Source organism: Nyctibius grandis, chromosome 4 (assembly GCF_013368605.1).
Source record: "Nyctibius grandis isolate bNycGra1 chromosome 4, bNycGra1.pri, whole genome shotgun sequence".
NCBI classification, from domain to species: domain Eukaryota; kingdom Metazoa; phylum Chordata; class Aves; order Nyctibiiformes; family Nyctibiidae; genus Nyctibius; species Nyctibius grandis.
In genome coordinates this window covers 8684801-8704004 of record NC_090661.1, presented here as the reverse complement: position 1 = coordinate 8704004, position 19204 = coordinate 8684801, and the positions used below count along the sequence as shown (strand labels likewise).

The following is a 19204-nucleotide window of genomic DNA, read 5'->3' as shown; positions in this document are numbered from 1 at the left end:
GCCTCACTCTCCTGTCCTCCTTCCCTGCTCCACCCTCCTGCTCCTAGCGATGTGCTCTGGCCACAAGGTGAGCAGTAAATTCACTCCACTGGCAAAAGAACATTTACTTTTTTTGCCAGAGGTCATTTTTCTGTAATTTTGCTGAGGTGAGTCAGCTTGCTTTGCATCAAATGAGTGCTGGCTCAGGGCAAGCAGTGCAGTCAGAAGCAGCTGAGGAGGGAAGGAGGTGACAGGAAAGAGCAGGGAACTTTTTACTTTTGATGATGAGATACTGACTAGACTCATGGTATATTCAGTATAGAAATCTCCAGAGTCTAGGAGTGCTTGAGGAGGGTATACCTCTGTGGACAGTAACGGGCTTCTCTGCCCACATGCTAGTTCAGCCAGAATCAAGCCAACTCTGTTGCAGAACTGTGTTAGCTAATATACACTGCCCCTTAGGGAAACTTCCCTATTTTCCTCTTTCTGTTTAAATAATTTAATGTTGCACAGTGCTGAATGGCAATATTGCTTTTTGAGGTCTAGTTTTATGTTTAAAGTGACTATGCCAAATGAAATGCAGGATCAAGCTAATGGGTAGTTGGCAGTTTTCTGTGATTTGACCATAACTAAAACCAATATATCAATCACAAATCCAGAGCCAGAATAATGCTCCAGTTCACACTTGGTATTGATTTATTTATTTGTGACTGATTTATTTATTTAGTAACTTCTTTGTGGCTTAGTGTGCTATTATCATTACCCGTGTTAACAGAAAAATGTCAGCCAGTGTTTAAGTTGAGTGTGATTGAGTATTTTGTAGATGTAAGAGACTGGCCAGGCAGAAGGCTACATGGTATGTTACAGCTTTAACAGTACCACAGATGTTAAATACCAGGATGGCACCACTAAGGTGCTTGTGCACGCAGCAGCAGGTGTTACTGAACGGGGTGATTCTTCACAGGGCCAGCAGTTGCTGCCTGTGCTTTTGGCATCCTTTTTACTGCAGGTACAACAACCTGGCTCTACAAGGCTTTTCCAATGTCTCTGTATCCCCATATGCCCTCTTCTTCCACAGAGGGCACTGCTCCTGTCCTTTGCCTTTCCATAACACATGATGCCCGGTTTTGGTCTTGTCTTGGCTCTTCCCTCATGTTTTAAGTGCCAAAATATTTTTTTTCTTGCATTAAGAGGCTTTCAGCTAAATCTGTAAACTGTTGGTTTTGCAGCAAAATTCTTGGTATGCTTAAGGGCAATTTTTGATGGGCTGAAAAGAATCATGGACAAACAGTGAGATGCACATGCTAGATCAGCAACTTCAGCTGTTGTTGATCGAAGAAAGTAGTTAAAGGCATGGCATGCGGTTAATGCCACAAATCTGAGATTACGGCTTGGTTGTTGAAAGTGGACAAGAAGAATTGTATTTCAGTTCATGATAGTACTTTATTTTGGAACTATCACAGTATCATAAATAGTTTGCTAACATACACAAACATCTTAGTGGTTAGCTTCCAGTGGCTAACCATTTGTCAACAAAAGCTCTAGAAATGCTTAACAGTTAGCCTTGTGCTGAGAGAATGAATCTTCACAACTGCTTGAAAATTGTCCTCAGGTCTCCAAAACACTTTCTTTTTTAAAAACTAATGTTTCAAAGATAAAACATTCAAATAATTTGAGCGTGTCTGATCAGATGAAGTTTGAAGAAGTTCAAAGCTGAGCTGGGTCTGCTTTACTAACAAATTCTAAAAAGAGTGCAAAATAAAATTTGTGCAGTGTCTTTCTTTGTTGAACACGGATGGACAGTAGGCATCCACTTACAGATCGTGGTTGCAGCACCTTTGTGCAGGCTTTGTGTGTGTGCTGCCAGGCTGTGGTATCTTCCATGAGCAATGGGTAAGTAGATCAGATATTATGCAGTAATAGCATGTGTCTTGGTTAGGCCTATTATTAATCACTGACTGTTTGGGGTTTTTTTGTTGTACTTGTGATTCTGACCAAAGCAGAAAATTGCAATTGCTTAACAGATTAGATTTTGCATTTAATTTGGCACATGGCCTCTTTAAACATAAAGCTAGACATTAAGAAATGTGTAAATAGGGAAGAAAGTGCTGCCTTTCAAAGAACACACAGCAAATATTCTCTTTCTTGGCATTTCTTTACGTATATTAGTCTGTGCATTTGTTTGATAAAAAGCTTAAGTATATCTACAAACAAATGAAGCAAAACCTTCATAATTCATTCCATTGAACTAAAGTTGATCTACTAAACCAAGCTACTTCTCCTGACATGACAAGAGATGACTGAGCTGGTAGAAAGCTCACTGCAGCAATGAGAGGGAAGGCCTTGTTTCCTTCACTTTCCCAGTCCTTTTTCTGGTCGTGTGGTCCCACACCTTCCAAGGCAGCTCCACCAGCACCAGTGTTGATTCAACTCGCTCACAAGAAAGCTGTCTACGTTTTTGCTGAATGATTTACGAAGGGATCTAGTAAGCACCAGAACTGGTATAAGGTAAGTGGGAGAAATGTGCAATGACATGTAGGAAAAAGAAAACTTAAAGAAAACCTTTGCTTTTGAACAAACTCATGTTTTTAACAGAGAGTAGCTGGGTATTTAATATTAAATACTGCATGTTTACGTATTCAATACTTAGTAGTTGCTGATCTTTAGGTAAGTTATATTGAAGCTGTTTGAACAACTTGAGTGATCGTAAGTGTTTCTTATTTCCTAAATGAAGTAGGCACTGCATCAGAAATTCAAAACCTGTTATAAGGCCTTTTCCAAACTTGTGTTTAATTGTACCAGTTTCTAGACTGAAATATTTTTCCTTATCCTTTGAAGTCTGGCTGCTACCTTTAAAGTGTGGGCTTGTAGAGGTTCCCAGAATGTAGGCAGCAAGATGCCTGCATCTGATGGCCCCTTTTGTTTCAGTGTTTCCGTAGTCTAAGTGCTATGCAAAGAGCCTGGAGAAAAAGCCCTCTGAAAGCGGGAGGGGAAGGAGGAGCTAAAGGCCTTGCTATAACTATGAAGAGACTAGGGAAGCTGTGCAAGAAGAGTGGTTTTCAGGGAGTGGAGGAATCAGAGAAAGAAAACAGTTCAATAGCAAATTATAAGCAAAACAGTAAAAAAAGAAAAAAAAAACAGAAGGAGATGAAGAGTTAAATGTAAAGCAAAAGTAGTTAATGTAGTTATCTATATTTACAACACGGACAAAATTTACTGCATCAAAAAATAGCCAAAATACATTTGATACAGTTCTATTGCTTTCTGTGTAAGCAATTAGGGTAGCTGCCATTGTGAAGTTAGGTAAAAGATAATACATTTTATGGTAGAGTAGAGGAATGGTGTCCACCTGGTGAAAATCTGGGGAGGTTGCTCCCATAGGGGTCAACAGCAAACTCAGTTGTAGTTTAAACACTAATGGAAGTACGATTGCTTCCTTTGTTTGTCCATCTTAGGACCCGCTGTTCCCAGCTGGAGCTAGTCTTTTGCTGACATGTCAGTATTTTGCCAAGTTAGTCAGGGCAGTCTTGCAGTAGTTGTTTTTGACGTTTCAAAGTGAATGGGCTGGGTCTCTATTAAATGGACACAGAGATTAAAAGTTAGATGGGAAATTTTATTAATCAGAGTTTTGGCTAGCTTTTTTTTTTTAAAAAAAAAAAAAGTAAGTAATGTCAGAACTCTGTAAACTTGCTCAACTTCCACATAATTTTCAGAATTGTTGAAATCCAGTAGATGCAAACTTTTTTTTTTTTTTTGTAGCTGCGAACGTTATAGCTAAAGTCATAATATAGTAAACAGATGACATAAAAGACATTTCCCAAAGAACTGGGGTCCTGTTTTCCCAGGACTTTTAATGAGAATGAAGCATCTATACCCCATCAGCTGTATTCCAAGTCTCAGTTCATGACTAGTTAAGCTTCATTGGATGTTCAAATAGAGGAGGAGATTCTGGTGTTCTTTGGGGAGTTTTAACCAGCTAGCTCAGCTCATCTTGTGTGGTTGGGAGAAAAAGCACAAATCTGACTATTCCAGTGGGCAAAACAAGAGTGGCTTAATTTAGTGTAATTTGCTGTGCTGCAGTATTTGTTCTATCTAACTACCCTCATCCATCCCTCCTGCCTCTCTGCAGAAGTTTATTCTCATTGCACATTGCCTACCTTCACTTCAGATTGAAATCACCGTTACCATCGAGGAAGTCCTGCTTCCTGCGTTGCTTTTGCATGCCTGTTCTGGTCCTCGCTGGAGTGATCTTGCTCACTTCACTAACCCTAAGAAAGTGGATATTTTGTGGCCACATTATTGTGTTGAATCTCACCAAAAGGCTGGTGAAAGTCAAGGAAGATGGAAGGGTACAACACCTGGTTCAGTTGGCTTGTTTATCTTGAAGATTTTGTCTTCAGTGACTGCAATTCATGGTTCAGAACTTCAGATGCTTAAGTGAACTAGAGCAGTGAAGTAGGAAGCTTCTGTCCAGAGTAGAAATTGCCAGTGTTAGAAGATAACAAACTATGACCCTTTCTCCCTGTCAATAGGTGCTATATGGCATGAAGAAGAGTGCATGCTGCTACCAACTTCATTAAAAAAAAAATCAAAATGGTTTTCAGAGGTTTTTTAACTTTTTTGTCATAGGCTGAACTAGCATTTTCTCTTTTGCTATGCATAATTGCATAAATGTTTTTCAAAATTATTTTACAAAATAATACAGAGACTACCAGAGTTTAAAATATTGCTACCCCTCCCCCAACAAAATGACAGCACTTAACATCAAAGTTAGAATTAAAATACAACCATTGACAAGTGCATTCAAAAGGCTCTGTCAGATGAGCAGAAGGAAATACATTTGTAAGATAAGCAACAAGAACTGTTTACACAGTTCAGAACTGACTGGAAACCATCAAAAGTTACCACCTGGATAAAAAGCAGGGTATTTGGGAAGATGTGCTTAAAATTTTTGAAGAAGAAAATACATGCAAGTTCTTGACTGTGAAAAATTATAATAGTGATAAATTTGCACATGATAGGAATTAATTGAAAGACATTTACAGTATACAAAGAGCAAGCTTGGAAGTGTTTGAAAGATGTTTTTTAAACCTGGGGTTTCCTTCCTGTTCTCTACACCACATGGAACAATTGAGGATAGCAGCAATAAAACTTTTGTTGGCAGATGAGACTGGATAGAAAGGTGGTTGGTTTGTTGTTGTTTTTTTAAAAAAAAGCTTTAAATGAACCTGTACTGTTGATCAAAGTAATCAAACAGTGTTGCTAATAACCTACAGGTAATTAATGCACCTTATTCACAGCTGGTAATCTGAGGAAAGACAACAATTTTCCTATGCTTTCCAAATTTCAAATATACTTTTTAAGGGCAGATCAGCCTCAAACATTCTAGTTATTATAAGTAGGCATCATTAAAACGACAGCATACTCTAAATCAGGTTTGGCAACAGCATTGTGGTAAATAATTTGGCATGGCATTGTACTTTTTATTACCTGAAGTGATCAGTTATTTTTTTTTTGGCTCTAATCCCAGTTCAGCTGAAGCCAGTAAAAAGCTTGCCAAAGACTTTGATAGGACCAGAATCAAATGCTTCTTGACTCACATTTTCATGAACTGTGGTGAGGAAGTGCACTTCCATGTGGCATTTCAGTTTTGCTCTTCTAATGAATTCACAAAAAAAATCCCAACAAAAAACCCCCCTCAAAACTAGAAATACATAATGCTTATAATGCTATTCATCAGAGGATTTGATAAAACAAATAGCAGGCTTTCTTGTGTCACTGAAGCAAAAAAACAGGTTAAGTGGTTTATTTTTCAGTTGACAGAGCCAGAGACCACTTCTCTGACTCTGATTTATTTGCTCTAACTAATAATCTGTCCTGATTTATAAAAAGTTGCATGCTGTAATCTTGTATGATGCTGAAAGAGCTACATTTTGGAAAATTGTTCAAGGCAATGGCTAACAGCATTTAGTGTGACATGTATAAACTTGGTCTAAGAGAAACAGAATTTATATACTACATAATTTTTCCCAGTGTTTGGTTTAGACACTTTTGTTTTCAACTGTCATAGTAGATCTCTGTTAATTCACTTAAAATCCACTGCCTTTCCTACTGGCCCTTGAAAGAAAGTCCGGAAGTCAAACACTGATGATTTACATCTTTTCACAAATTTGATTAAACTTGCTACTGCTTTGCTCTTCAAAAAAATACCTCGTCCTCCTTCTCCTCCCACCTAAGGACACTTACATTTGCTGTTTTCTGTATTCTGATAGCAACTGCATTTTCAAAGGAAACTGCATGTAAAATTCAGAAATGTGGCAACACTTCTGAATTCACAAGTCACCATAGTCGACCTCTTGTTGGTTTTTTCCTCTGCTAACCCTGATGAATCAGTTCTAAAAAGAGACAAGATACAAGGTAAGAGTGTCTTAGGCCAGGCATCAATGTATGAAAGAAGAAAACCAAACTCAACCCAAACAACTGCCATTCAAGGGAATTTTCTCCCTTTATAAGGAGAGGTAAGTTTACATTATGTTAAACTAAATCTTAAACTTTGTTCCTTATTTATAATGAGCAGAATGTGTCTTGCAAATTGTCATGTTACATGCAACCAGTATTTGAATGTCAGTTGCTGCATATTTTGAGGATCTTCAAAGTCTAAAGTGCAGATTCTTTGAGTAAATTTGAAGTGTTATACCCTGCAGAAGGTGCCGTTTACTGCCCAAATTGCTACAGCATTGATGTTTAACAGTTACACCATCTTAAGATTTTTTTTATTAATTATGAAGGTCAAGATTTTTGCTTGCATTGCATGGAATCATTTGCAAATGATTTGTAGGAATAGTAGAAGAATCAAATTTCAAGATATTAAATAGGTTTCTGTACAATTTCTGTAGTTTATTTAAAACATGACTTTGCCAGATGCATACATCACTGTAGTAACATTAAAGAATCTCTGAACTCTCATAAGCCCTGTGAAATCCCTCTCCTTGAAAGTGCTGTCAATCCCGTTAAATTAGTCATTTTTGAGTGCTAGGAAAAATCTAGAGAAAAGCGTGCTCTATAGCTCAAGATGCACATTAACAAATTTAAGAATTGTTAGCTAAATGAGAAGGAAGTATGGGAAAAATGTTTCTGCAAACTTATAATTCTGTAGCTTCATCATAACTCTGTATTTTAGTTATCAGCAGTGATCTCACACAATTCACTTATTTCAGTCTTACAGAATAGCAACCTCCAAGAACTTCAAAATGCTTTTGCAAGTAGGGCAAGAGTGAACTGAAGCTATCCCAACAAGGGAATTCCCCCATCTCTCAACAGAAAAGAAGCTGCAAAGAGGTTTGTGACTTGTCAAAAGCCAAATCTGATGCTAAAGCTTTAGGAATAAGAATACAGTCCTATGTCCACTGCTATCAGCTGGATTGTATGTATTTTTAAAGGGCAAGACCTCCTTGTGTAGCATTTTCAATGTACCCTCTTTATATTCCAAGATTCAGAGCACTTTCTCCTTTACAAAAGCATTTACAGATTAAAAATCTCATATCAATCCTCTGCATCTCACTCAATAGCACTGTAGGTTCTAGCATGTTAAAAAACAAAATTCAGTGAAATGTTATATATAAATCTTCAATCTTTATAATATAAAGTGCATTTTAGGCACAAAATTAAAATACCACTTGTGGCTGTCAGCATTGGTCAAATGGGAGTGTGTGCGGGGGGGTACTTTTTGCTTTTTAAAAAACTTCATTGCATATGTGGAACTATATAGCCACCCTAATATGGCTTTCTGTAGCTATGGAAAGCCTTTTCCACTGCAGTGCCATTTGACTAGGAGGTAAAGGGACAGCAATGTTGGTCTGTGACTTGCTTAGCAAGATCTGTAGGCCATATAATGCTGGGGGTTGATATTTTAGTAAGATCTAAAATTAAGGGTGGCTACAACTGGAGATACAGAAATTGTGTTGATAGGGTTAACCAGTAACTCCCTGAAATTCTTGACTACTGTTCTGTGGATACTGGTCATTTATCTAATATGTTGTTTCATTCTGTTTAAAGGTATCATTTTGTCATCCCAGTAGGGCAATACACACCTAGGCAAAGTGCTTCTGTGGGGTAGTTTGGCCTTTGATTCCACAAGCTAAATGTCTTTTTTCATTATTTAAATTTTTAAACTACAAGAGAAACATTATCTGTGAAACAGGGGTACTTTCCTAACAAGGGACAAACCTCTCACTATTTGCTCAACGTCCCCTGACCCATAGTACTCTACTTGTTCAGCACGAGATACCAGGTCAAAGTGAATGTCAAAACCATTTGATAAAAGTATACTTTGCCTGGGTCATGTGCCATGCAATTAATGGTTCCTGTTCATCCAAAATTATAATTACAAAAATACAACAAATTGAGTAGTGTGTTAACCAGCAATGTCTAAAACAAACCAGTGTAATCCAGAAGCAGTAACATATATACATTTGAAAGATCAAATCATGAAATAATTTTCATACTCAAATCTATTACTAGAATGAATAGAAAATTCACACAGCAATGAAGTGAATATATCAAACAACAAAGTAAACTTCTTATGGTGGTTGAAAGTATTAATAGTCACAAAACAGGTTAGTGTCAAAAAAAACAATTAAAATACTGTTCCTTCTAAAGAAGAAGACGATGAAACTATCAATGAAACATCAATAGTAAGATTGGGTGGCTCAAAGCGCATATGGGAGAGGGTGGCAGTACAAGCCGTACTCTGTATGGATTCCCTTCTCTTAGCACAATAACCTTGTGCAAAGAATAGTCCTGCAGCCTTTGCAACAAATCACCTCCTTTCCCAAATGGGATTTTCACTCGTTCCTAGTTGTGCTAAAGATCTTTCACATTTTTGTAAACTGTCTTGCAATATGCAAGGTAGCACACACTTTTTAAAAAAGTATGTTATGTTTCAGGAATCCCCCCCTCACTCCAGAAGGAGGTTTGTGACTAAGGGGCAGGAAGGGACATAGACTTTTTCAACACCCGTGCCCCTTCTGGGGGCCCTGGATAAGGGGGTGGTGGCAGATCATGTTGTCCATCTGAAGTAACTGCTTGCTCATAAGTTGGTAGTCCTGAATCATCAGTTCTGAGAGGAAGTGGGTTTAAAGAAAATTCTTCATGCCTTCTGAAGATGCTAGATGAATTATGTCTTCTACTTCTTACATGCTCCAAGTACCTAAACAAAGTTAACAGTGTTATAAATGGCAGCTTCTGTTTTAAAGGGAAGAAAGAATATAAAGTCTTAGTTGTAAAAAACCCTCAAAAAACACCCCCACCAAAACAAACAAAAACCCACAAACACCACCAAAAAACTAACACCAGAAACATTTGCCTTCAATGATCATAAAGACGAGAAGCCAAATACTCTTTCCAAACCACAGGGTAAGAACAGCTCTGAAATGTGAAATTTACAGGGAAGAGGAAGCACAGAATCCTCCTGTATGCCTTTCAAGTTTAGGATAAAGGAACAAGCAGGGCTAGAGAACTGGTAGACAAGCGTGTCCTCCAACCTACTTCATTTCACATACGAGGCAGACTACATGCCATGAAGTGCATACACCCTACTTTAAAAGAGTGAACAGAACACATCAGGCTTTCCATTGCAGGCCCTGACCTATTAACATTATTCAGTCTTTTTAGTAAGAGTATTTTGGAACCAAGAACACGCACAAAAAAAACCCCAAAGATATGTCAGCCATGCAAGTGGTGTTTTATGGTTTTGTGTTATTAATTAACTTCAGCATAACTACTGCTACTGATCACCTAACTTTGCTTCCAGGAAAGTAAGAACTAGAACTCCCATTGGATTCTCTGAGAATACACTCAGACCAACCCACAGTGATTTTTAAATTCCACTCTTAAGCAAGAGTTTGTTTTGGTGTTTAGGTTTTTTTTTTTTTTTAAGCAGTGAAATTCCTTACCCTGGTGGTTGCCTTGATTTGCATCGACTTTTGCAGCAGTAGAAGATAAGCAGTACAATTATAACTAACAGTATTCCAGCAGCAACTAGGCTGATGAGAAGTCCTGTAACATTAATCTTTTGTAGTGTCTCATCACCTGAAGATAAAACGTTGGTTATTTTCATTATGTGTTCTTTCCATCTATACAGTATACACTCTGAAATACTAATTTTGCTGTGCTATAAAGGCTATTCCTTTCCACAAATCTCTAGCTTGTGGTGAGAAGCCGTATCTGTGCAACATAACCCAAGAGTATCATTCACATTCAGCTTAAAGCAAAAGTGAGTAGATATTCCCTTTTCTGTACATAAAACTATTGAGATGTCTGTCTTCTAATGCCTTCCAAATATTACTTCATGTACTTGTGACGTTCATCAGGCTGTAGATCTTAAGTCATGCTGACCATTTTTTTATAAAACGTCTGGCATAAGACTACTCTGAACGTGAATCAGACTGTTATATTACTATTAAATGGGGGGGAGGGAGTGGGACAAAAAAACCCACAGAAAGCAGCCACAGAATTACTGCAAAGTTTACCAATTGTGTAATAAAGAAATGGATAACAAAATTTGTATTGTTTTTACCTACAGACTTATAATGGATCCCACTGTGAGTAAGATGCTTCAGTGAGTATGTTTTATTGTATCAGGTAATGCAATATACTTGCACAGTTCACAGTGAACTTCAGTAAAAAGATAATTCTGATTTTGCTAACTGAATGCATGGTGTATTCTTAAGAATGTACTATAACAAACAAAATATTGCAATATAAGAAAATAATAAAAGGATTACTTACCTATTTTTATTTTAGGGCCTTTAGTTGAATAGTCTTTCCAAAAATCCATCTATAAAAACACAAAGGATCAGATTTATATGAGCTACATAATTGGCAGGCTTATTGACAATTTTTTTTAATATGGTACTGTGGGCAGAATTTAACAATGGCATAAACAGAAGCAGCTCCTGCTGAAGGATTTGTACGTGCTTATCCCACCATATTGTTCTCATACATCCAAGTTTGCGTAAAAATTACAATTACACAAAGAAGGAAATGCCAGCTGGTGAAAGAGAAAAGTGCATTTAACTGTTCAATGTTACCTGATATTTCTGCCTGATTACAGAAGTTAGCATATATTCTGATACTAAAAAAATGCTTACAATTAATCTTTGCAAATCCCTACAGAAGAGTATTAATGAGGCAAAGACAAGTTCTTAAGAATCAGACATTTGCATTAAGAGTATTTGAATTCATATCAGCTAGGAAAAATAATGAGATTAATTTAAGAGAAAAACCTTTATGTTGCATGACTATTATGCATTAAATGTTTTTAGCTATAATTTCCACTTTTGCTACCCAGCAAAAGACTCCATCACGATTCTGATTTAACACTTCCACCTTTATCTTGGGAAAATGCTAGCAATGGCAAACTAACATTTCCACTTTCAGAACAGGAGTGTATTCCTTGCTCTTTCTGCAGGTTAGCACAGAGCACATGTAGAATCATGAAGAGATACTTGCTGCATGCAGCAAGAGTCAGTCATCAGACAATCATCACGTTCCATTATTGGGCCGAAAGGTTTTTTATGTATTTTCTCTTTTTTTTTTTATACCTGTTTCTTCCAAGCTGTATATAGGCAGTGATTTAGAACATAATGCTATGGGAATACACAGCAATAGTTGAAGTGCAAATTTGCTCCGGACTACTATCTTCTAAAACGCTTCTTTGGCATGACAGAAGGACATGATCAGCCAATACATACATAGAGCATGTGGAACACATTCAAATTGGATGCTGAGAAGCTACTAAAAAAAAAAGATTCTGAAAACACATATAGGTATATCCACAAGCAGTACTTCTGAAGTTTCATTTATATTTGTTTCCAGAATTGGAGCCCTTATCTAAAGTCTTTTAAGTCAATAGTATGTACTCAAGTGTATTCACTGTGTATCTAGAGCAATAACCCTATCTAACTGGGGCCTCTGCTTTTACAGTAGAATCATCAATCAACTTATTTTAAGTGCTGTTTTCAGAAAGGCTACGGTATTTAGATACAGTAATGATTTAGTCAATAACCTCCTTCAGTATATTAAATTCAGTTTGAACAGCTACCGTTTTGTCAGGGTCTTCAAATACTTCTCGCGCTTCTTCATAATTGCAGAGCTCTTCAAAGCATTCTCTTTCCAGATTATCCGCTGTGAATGCTTCAAAATCAAATCTGTTATTCAGAAGATGTCGTCCAATGAATAAATTGGCCTCCTTTTCTGATGTGAACACTAATTAAAAAAAAAACAAGTTGATTTAAAACATGTTAGGAAAGCTAAATTTGGTATTTTTAAAAAAATATTAATATCCTAAAGGAGCACACTGAGACCACTTCTTCCCCTAGCATCTCTCAACTTCATCCAGGAAAAAGAAACATCAAGGTGTCCTCCTGAAATGTCTTCTTTGCTGCTAACTTTTCTAACTATGTAATATAAAATAAGCATATTTTCATTTCTCATAAAGCATTTCAGCTACTGGCCAAGAGAGATTCTTGTGACAGCTGTTTTTCAAGTTTTGGTGTTACCCTTCTGGGATGTGGGCATCAGTTTTTTACTGGAGCTCTTCAGAACAAAGTAATAGTCACATAAAGCAGAAATTCAGTCAGATCCAAACCCAGCAAGACACTGACCTACTGGAGGAAGGAAGCAAGGGGGGAAAAAAAGAAGAAAACAAAAAAAAAATCTCTTCCTTCTAAACAAACCTCAATATACATTTATCAATATTCTGGTATCTGTGAGTTCCAAATTTTGTTTATGGAATTTGGATTTGAAATCATGGCAGCACAGTCCTATTCATTTTAAAGTTGTTCTCTTTTCACAATCATGGCAGCAAGTTTTATGTAAAGGTTGGCATATTGCCAAGTTTATTTGTTTTAAATTAGTCCACAATAGGAGTTTTACTGACAACAGGCACTTCTGAAGACATGTAATTCTTTTCTTCTTTTGTGCTTATTACAGGCTCCATGAGGCCTCACGGAGTAAGTTGTAAGGTGAGGTTCCAGAAGAGTTAGTGAAATTATGGAAGGCTTTGGAATAGAGGAATGCATTTTCTCACCAGGCATTTTCCATAGTCAAGTTTTAGCCTGCTCTTGCTACAGCTTCTTTAAAAAAAAAAAAAAAAAGTGTTTATATGACAGAACTAGTTTTCTGGCTTGGTTTTCAGTGAAAGCCTAATCTGTACTCCAAGAAATTCAGACTATTTGGTTAAGCAAAATGACCAGAGGATTATTTTTGCAATTGTAATGCAGAAACAGCATTGTTACATACTAAGCCAGGCGGCTAAAAAAGGAGATGAGATTCAGAATAATGTTATTCAGCTACAAATTAGCTCTGTGTTCTTGTTAGCTTGTTTGGCTAGATTATCACATCATTCAGGAATTTTTACCCTAATAGTTACTGTTAGATCTTGCAATGGTATCTCAAAATGGTTTGCTCTCTGAAAACTAAGAAAACTGCAGTGTAACTTGTATATTGGTTGTTTATGTCTTTAATATTATAGTATATTGAAGGAATATTACAACATATAATTTATCTAATATTACAGTATATATTGAAGGAGCCACATGTGCACACACGTTTGTGTAGGAAGGGAAATCTGTTATTCTAAAGTAACTGCAGGAAAAACTAAGCTTAAAATATTTATGCTATATCTAAGAGTAACAAGAGAGAAGGACTTCATTAAAAAAAAAACCCAAACCCACAAGTGGAATGGGAAAAGAATTACATGGAAAAAAATATTATCAATATCTTGGTTGAGTGCAAATCGTGAGAATAAGTTCAGTCTCTGAAACAGAAATCTTCGGTTTTGCTCAGTACTGCTTCATTCCTTACCATGCAAGTAGTATTCACTATACTTCTGAATTAACTTAGGTAATTGATGCATTTTAACTAACATGGAATGCATAGGCAAGCTGCCTGGAGCGTAGGACCCCTAATTCCCAGTGATACATGCGCCTTTTCTCTTTTGAGGAGTCTTTATCCATTTATCTGCACTTTGCAGGACATAGGCAAAGTGCACTTATCTCCATCTAGGAATTACCTGCAACCTGGTGATTTGGAGAATGAAACAGATGGATTTTAATTGTCTCCTATATGTGAGGGAACTGAATGCAGTCCTGCAGTCCTTAGGCCATGGTTCAACAAAATGGTAAATCCAGTTTTAGGATGCCTAGCGTTTAATTAAAAATGCTTCCATCCAATGTGCTGAATAAAGTAACTCTGCTGGTAAAAGATGTTCAGAAAATGCTGAAGGGGTAACCTCTCAATGCAGGTACCCCATACTCTTGGCAACTGTTCTACTTGCTGAATTACTGGATAAAGAGTTGGGCTCCTCTCTTTGCAACTCTGTCTTTAAAGAAGGAGTGATCTGGGCCTATTGTCAGGAGAAGGTTCTATGCCATGAACTCACAGGAGGCAGCCTGGCAGCCCAACATTTTATGCCCCAGAGCAATATGGATTTTAATGAATAACCTGTCTCAAGGATTTTTCTGCTAGCCACATTTTCTGTTCAACAGCCTGCCCTGAAGGAGCCTCCTGCTCAATGTGATGGCTTTTTGAAGTCTGTCTTAAGGTTTCAGCACTCCTTATCCACTGAGGAGACTGGACAGCTAAGTTACAAATTCCGTTTTGAAGCCCTGATGCTTAAATTTTAAGGATCACATGGCTTAGCATCATAGTGCTTGAGTCCTTTTGAGGACCTTCATTTGTTTTTACCTCAGTTCTTCTCTGCTTCCCTCCCTCCAAAGTGAAGAACTGCAAAAGCAACACTATGTTTATCTTTCAAGGTGGTGTAAGGTAATCTGGTATTGAGAAAAAATATCAACCTCAAAAATCAAGCAAATAAACCCTTTCAAATACAAAGCACTTTTAGATAGACAAATAAAACTGTGTGTGCTCAAATAGTACCAAAGCAGTACTGTCTTAATACAGATTTCAAGCTTACAGAATTTTGATGTTACTTAGAGGATTCTGGTTATATCAATGACAATAATCCTAAAGACCCAGAGAAGGCTCAGTTGTCCCAATCTGCACTTACTACTGGATCTGATAAATACTTAATACTGACACCCAAGTCAATTATCAATCATTTCAGCAAAAGATATTCAAATACCCTAAAATTAAGCATAAAACAGCTTATTTTTTTAATGAAGTAAAAAAACCTAACAAAACCAAAGCTATTTGCATACACAAAAAGATTTCTCAGCAGAAGCAAAGTTAGATACAGTTTTGTTTTGGAAAGCATAAAATCACATTAAAAAAAATTTTACCGTCTTTCCACTCGGGTTGCTTCAAGGTATTTAATCTCCCTGTGCAGTGTGGAAATGCAAATGCCATCACGTGTAGTTGACACAACAGTACCAAAAACGCAAACATGGCGTGGTATCTGTCAGACAGAAACTAACGTGAGTTAAACAGAAAATGACAACGCAATCTTCTGAAGTGTCAGTGATGAACCTTGAATGAATCCTACAAATGAAGTCATCTAACGCAAGCACCTGCATGCAGTTGAGCCTAAAGGATCCACAGAAGACAGACACTGATCCAAACTGGTCCTGCATGTCTCTTGTGTTATCATTGCATAACATCCGCACGTGTCACCGGGGCTGCGCTCACCACAGCCAGGCAATACCCTCTGCTCTTCTCTCCCGGGAAAATGGCTGAGCAGAGCAGCAGCCTGGTCAGCTGGCGAGTTAACAGGGAAAGATCGCACACAGGGTGCTGCGGGTGCGCTCTGAAACTTCAGATAGCTGCGATTTGGCTGCCAGAGCAGCTACAGCACATTATAAAAGTTACCCGACGTAAATAGACGTACGGAAACCATTTTATCAGGAGAAAGCCGTTGCCAACCTCCTCACACCCAACACTCCAGAGGAGAGTCTGCGCTCTCCCACCTAGGGTGACTGTAGAAAATAAGAATGAAATGAGACCTGAATTCTTCTGAGAGACGCCCAACACAGAGAAAAACACGATTGCTGCCTGCGGCGACCACCCGAGGGCACCTACGACACCGAGGGAACCAGCACCCCGGGGCCCTGCGGAGAGCTTCCCCCAACAGCTGCCCCGGGCCCGCCGAGCCCGCGGCCGCCCGTCGCGCCCCGGGACCGGTCCCCGCTGTCGGAGCCGATTCAAGTCGGGCAGGCTCCGGGGGAGCGGGAGGCATCGGCCAGGAAGGGCCCTCCGTCCCGCCCGGCGCGGAGGTGCTCGGGGGGAGAAGGGGTACGGCGCGGCCCTACCTGCTCCGGCGGCGACCTGAGGAGAGCGGCTGGCGGGGCAGCGTCTCTCGGGGCTGCGGCTGCTGCTGCTGCGGTGGCGGTGGCGGCGCTTCCTGGAAAGGGCGCGGCGGAGCCACAGGGTTGTACCTGGACCGCCCCCGCCCGCGCTGCCCGGGGTTCGCGCCTCCGCGGGCGGCACCGGCGGGACGGGGCCTCCCCGGGGCGGAGGGCAGCAACGCCCCTCGAGCCTGAGAGAAAAGGGCGTCGGTCGGGAGCGCCGGGACGGCCGGAGAGGGAGCCAAGGCGGGGGCAGTGCTGGGCTCTCCCTCGTGCCCCGGCCTGGGCTGCGTTTCCAGAAACCTGCCCTTCTCCTCAGCTCACCCCGGGATCCCCCTCAGGACAAGGTAGCGGCCCTTTCGTCTGCTGGGCCTAGGTAGAGAGTGCTCCTGAGGAAAATCTAGTCACCGCTTTGAACACCTTTTACTGTTAAAACTGACTTCTTTTTTTTTTTTTTTTTTTTTTTTTTTTTTTGTCCCTCTGGGTTAATCATGATGCTGAAAATCTAGTTTGGCTTTTTAGTCCCCAAAAGTAAAGCCCTTGGTGTAACGGCAGGGTGTCTGCTGAGCAGGAGCTGCGGGGAGGGGTGCCTCCCTCACGAGGGTGAGGCAGTGTACCTTGTAACTAGCTGCTTGTCCACGATGAATTATTTATCTAACAGCAAGCTAGAGTGTTTTGTCTCCACCAGGCTTTTCTATCCAGGCAGCTAACCACAGGGGGAAAAGGACCAGCATAAGTTTTGCACATGAGAAAACAACTTTGGTGTGGTTTGGGTTAGTTTGGTTTGTTTTTTTTTTTATCAGTGAAGCAAACCTTAACATATCTCTAAGAGGCTAGGGAGTGGCAGATGTGGTTCCCTGAAATGCACAAAGTTGGTCTCCACTATCACACACCTGCTCTGAGGGCCTCCCTTCGCTCCCTCCCAGCGCGGAGGAGTGGCCTGGCATGGAGGCCAGGTTCGAGCACATCCATCTGTGGTTGTTTTGGCTTCTCCGAGGGATAAGAGAGAAACAGTTGAGTACTTCACATTTGCTTTCAGAGTATTTTCCCAAACCATGTGTGGTGCAAGGACAAGAAGTGGTACTTGAAAAGCCTTTGAAAAGGTAAGGTTAAAATTGCATTTAACACAGTGTGCTGGTAACATTAAATATGTGAAGAATTTTGGGATGGGTTGGGTTAAAAAACGCACACCAAAGAAACTCTTGAGATACACAAGAGGCATGATTTTGCTACCAGGAAATCCAGGAACTGAGTGTGATTTGTGTCTGTGCTAGTATATCTCCTGTAGTGACTCTGGACCGTATTATTTATTTAAGTGCTGGAGGGACTTGTAGCAGGAAAGACTAGAATGAGGGTATTGGGTAACACTGGTGGATGTGATCAGATATTCCCAAGAAAAAAGCAGAAACTTCTAATGTGTGAAATAAGAACTGTTAGGAGGAATGATGACTGTAGTTAAATATTTACTTTACAACAACACACTGCAGTTAAGAGGTGCTTGATGAATATGTAACTTACAAGCTGGCGTGGCTCTAATGCTTTTTAGCTGGTAGAGATCTCAACAGAAAATTTTGTGGTATGATGGTGTATGCGCTTATAGCATAGTGGAGGACTAAGTTAACAATACTGTATAAGAGAAGAGCAGTATAGATTGTTTATTATCTAGATTATACTAAGGAGACAAGAATACTTATTTGATTCACATTGGAAAACAGGAGAAACTGGCATTACTTTGTAAAGGACATTATAACTTCCTCCTGTGCACCTCTACTCAGCCCTCACCCTGACTTCTTACATGACTCTGTCTGTGAGGGTGGTGTCAAGCAGCAAAATAGCTGCTGAGAGCTATAGTGCGAGGGCATGAATGCACAGGCACTCTGTGGTGCCTTTAAGTGTAAGTAAAATACCTGCATGCATATATGGAAACTTTTTATGTGTCATAACAACTTTGTATGAGGAACCTCTGTTGTACAAGCAACATGTAAATCTCTATTGCGTTATGCCACCATTGCATATCATTACTAAGAGAGAGGGGAAAAAGATTTTAGAATTGCTTATGTATGTCATTGGGGGAGTGGAGGTGGATCCCACTGTCCTCAGGAGAGGAGTGACCCCTGGGCCCAGCCCTGCCTTCATCAGAGGAGGAGGCTCCAGGTGTGTACTGAGAAACAGATCAGCCCCATCCAAACTCTCTGCTGGACCTCACCCCAGCTCTGAAGGTGAAGGAGCAACGCAGTAGAACTCTGGTGGGAAAGGTCTTCAGACCTTTAAAGCTCACCAATGGTTACTCAAATGTTTTTGCCTGTGTGGATCTTAGCAGAAAATTTGTAAGTATCTTCTGTCTGTGTGTGTGGGGATGCTTGCGCATGTGTAGTGGAGATCTTTCAAAACCATACCACACAAAACATAAACAGTATAGGTTATTATTGAGATTTAACAAGAAAAGATTAAGTTGTTATACACTGGAAAACAGGAAAGGGTGGCCTTTACCTTGGAAAAGACAATAACTTTCTCCTGTGTGCTCCTCTCTGAGCTCAGCCTGCGTTCCTCTGTGCCCATCTCTGTGATCTCGAGGACTGTCTGTGAAATCCACAGAGGGCTGCTATACAGGTACACAGATGTGTGAAGACTCTAACACTTTTATATGTCAGTGTCTACAGAAAAATGAGTGAGAAGCTGGTAACGGTGAACGTTGTAACAAGTGTGCAGGAGTCCTCTAGCTCCTTCTTGTATTAGTGAGGTAAATCTTTCTTGTTTTATGCCATCCCTATGTACCCTTCTTAGAACAACAAACACAGACTCAGCAAGGTTTATTCCCAGCCTACCCATCAGGTGTGAATTGACTCCACTATTCCCAAGGTAGGAGCCACCCCTGTTTCTGAACTATATGTGAATTTGTGCTGTCCCAACCCTAAGACTCA

At 39.6% G+C, this 19204-nt stretch overlaps 1 protein-coding gene across 1 annotated transcript; it reads right to left on the bottom strand.

Moving 5' to 3' along the window:
- Positions 1-8958: 8958 nt before the first annotated feature.
- PRRG4 (proline rich and Gla domain 4) lies at positions 8959-15387 on the bottom strand. The gene is made up of 5 exons (XM_068398066.1): positions 15282-15387; positions 12083-12246; positions 10768-10816; positions 9933-10068; positions 8959-9187 (listed from the first exon to the last, which is right to left on the bottom strand). Exons 1-5 carry the CDS (start codon positions 15385-15387, stop codon positions 8959-8961), a joined length of 684 nt encoding a protein of 227 aa, XP_068254167.1.
- Between the last annotated feature and the right edge of the window lie 3817 nt (positions 15388-19204).

Bases quoted from the DNA above. Each gene is read 5' to 3' on its own strand.
- PRRG4 (XM_068398066.1), bottom strand. From the start codon at position 15,387: ATGTTTGCGTTTTTGGTACTGTTGTGTCAACTACACGTGATGGCATTT. The intron at 12,247-15,281 runs GTAAAATTTTTT...TTTTTTAATTAG, and splicing joins GCAACCCGAGTGGAAAGACG to TGTTCACATCAGAAAAGGAG. The intron at 10,069-10,767 runs GTAAGTAATCCT...TTTTATCTTCAG, and splicing joins AGGCCCTAAAATAAAAATAG to GTGATGAGACACTACAAAAG.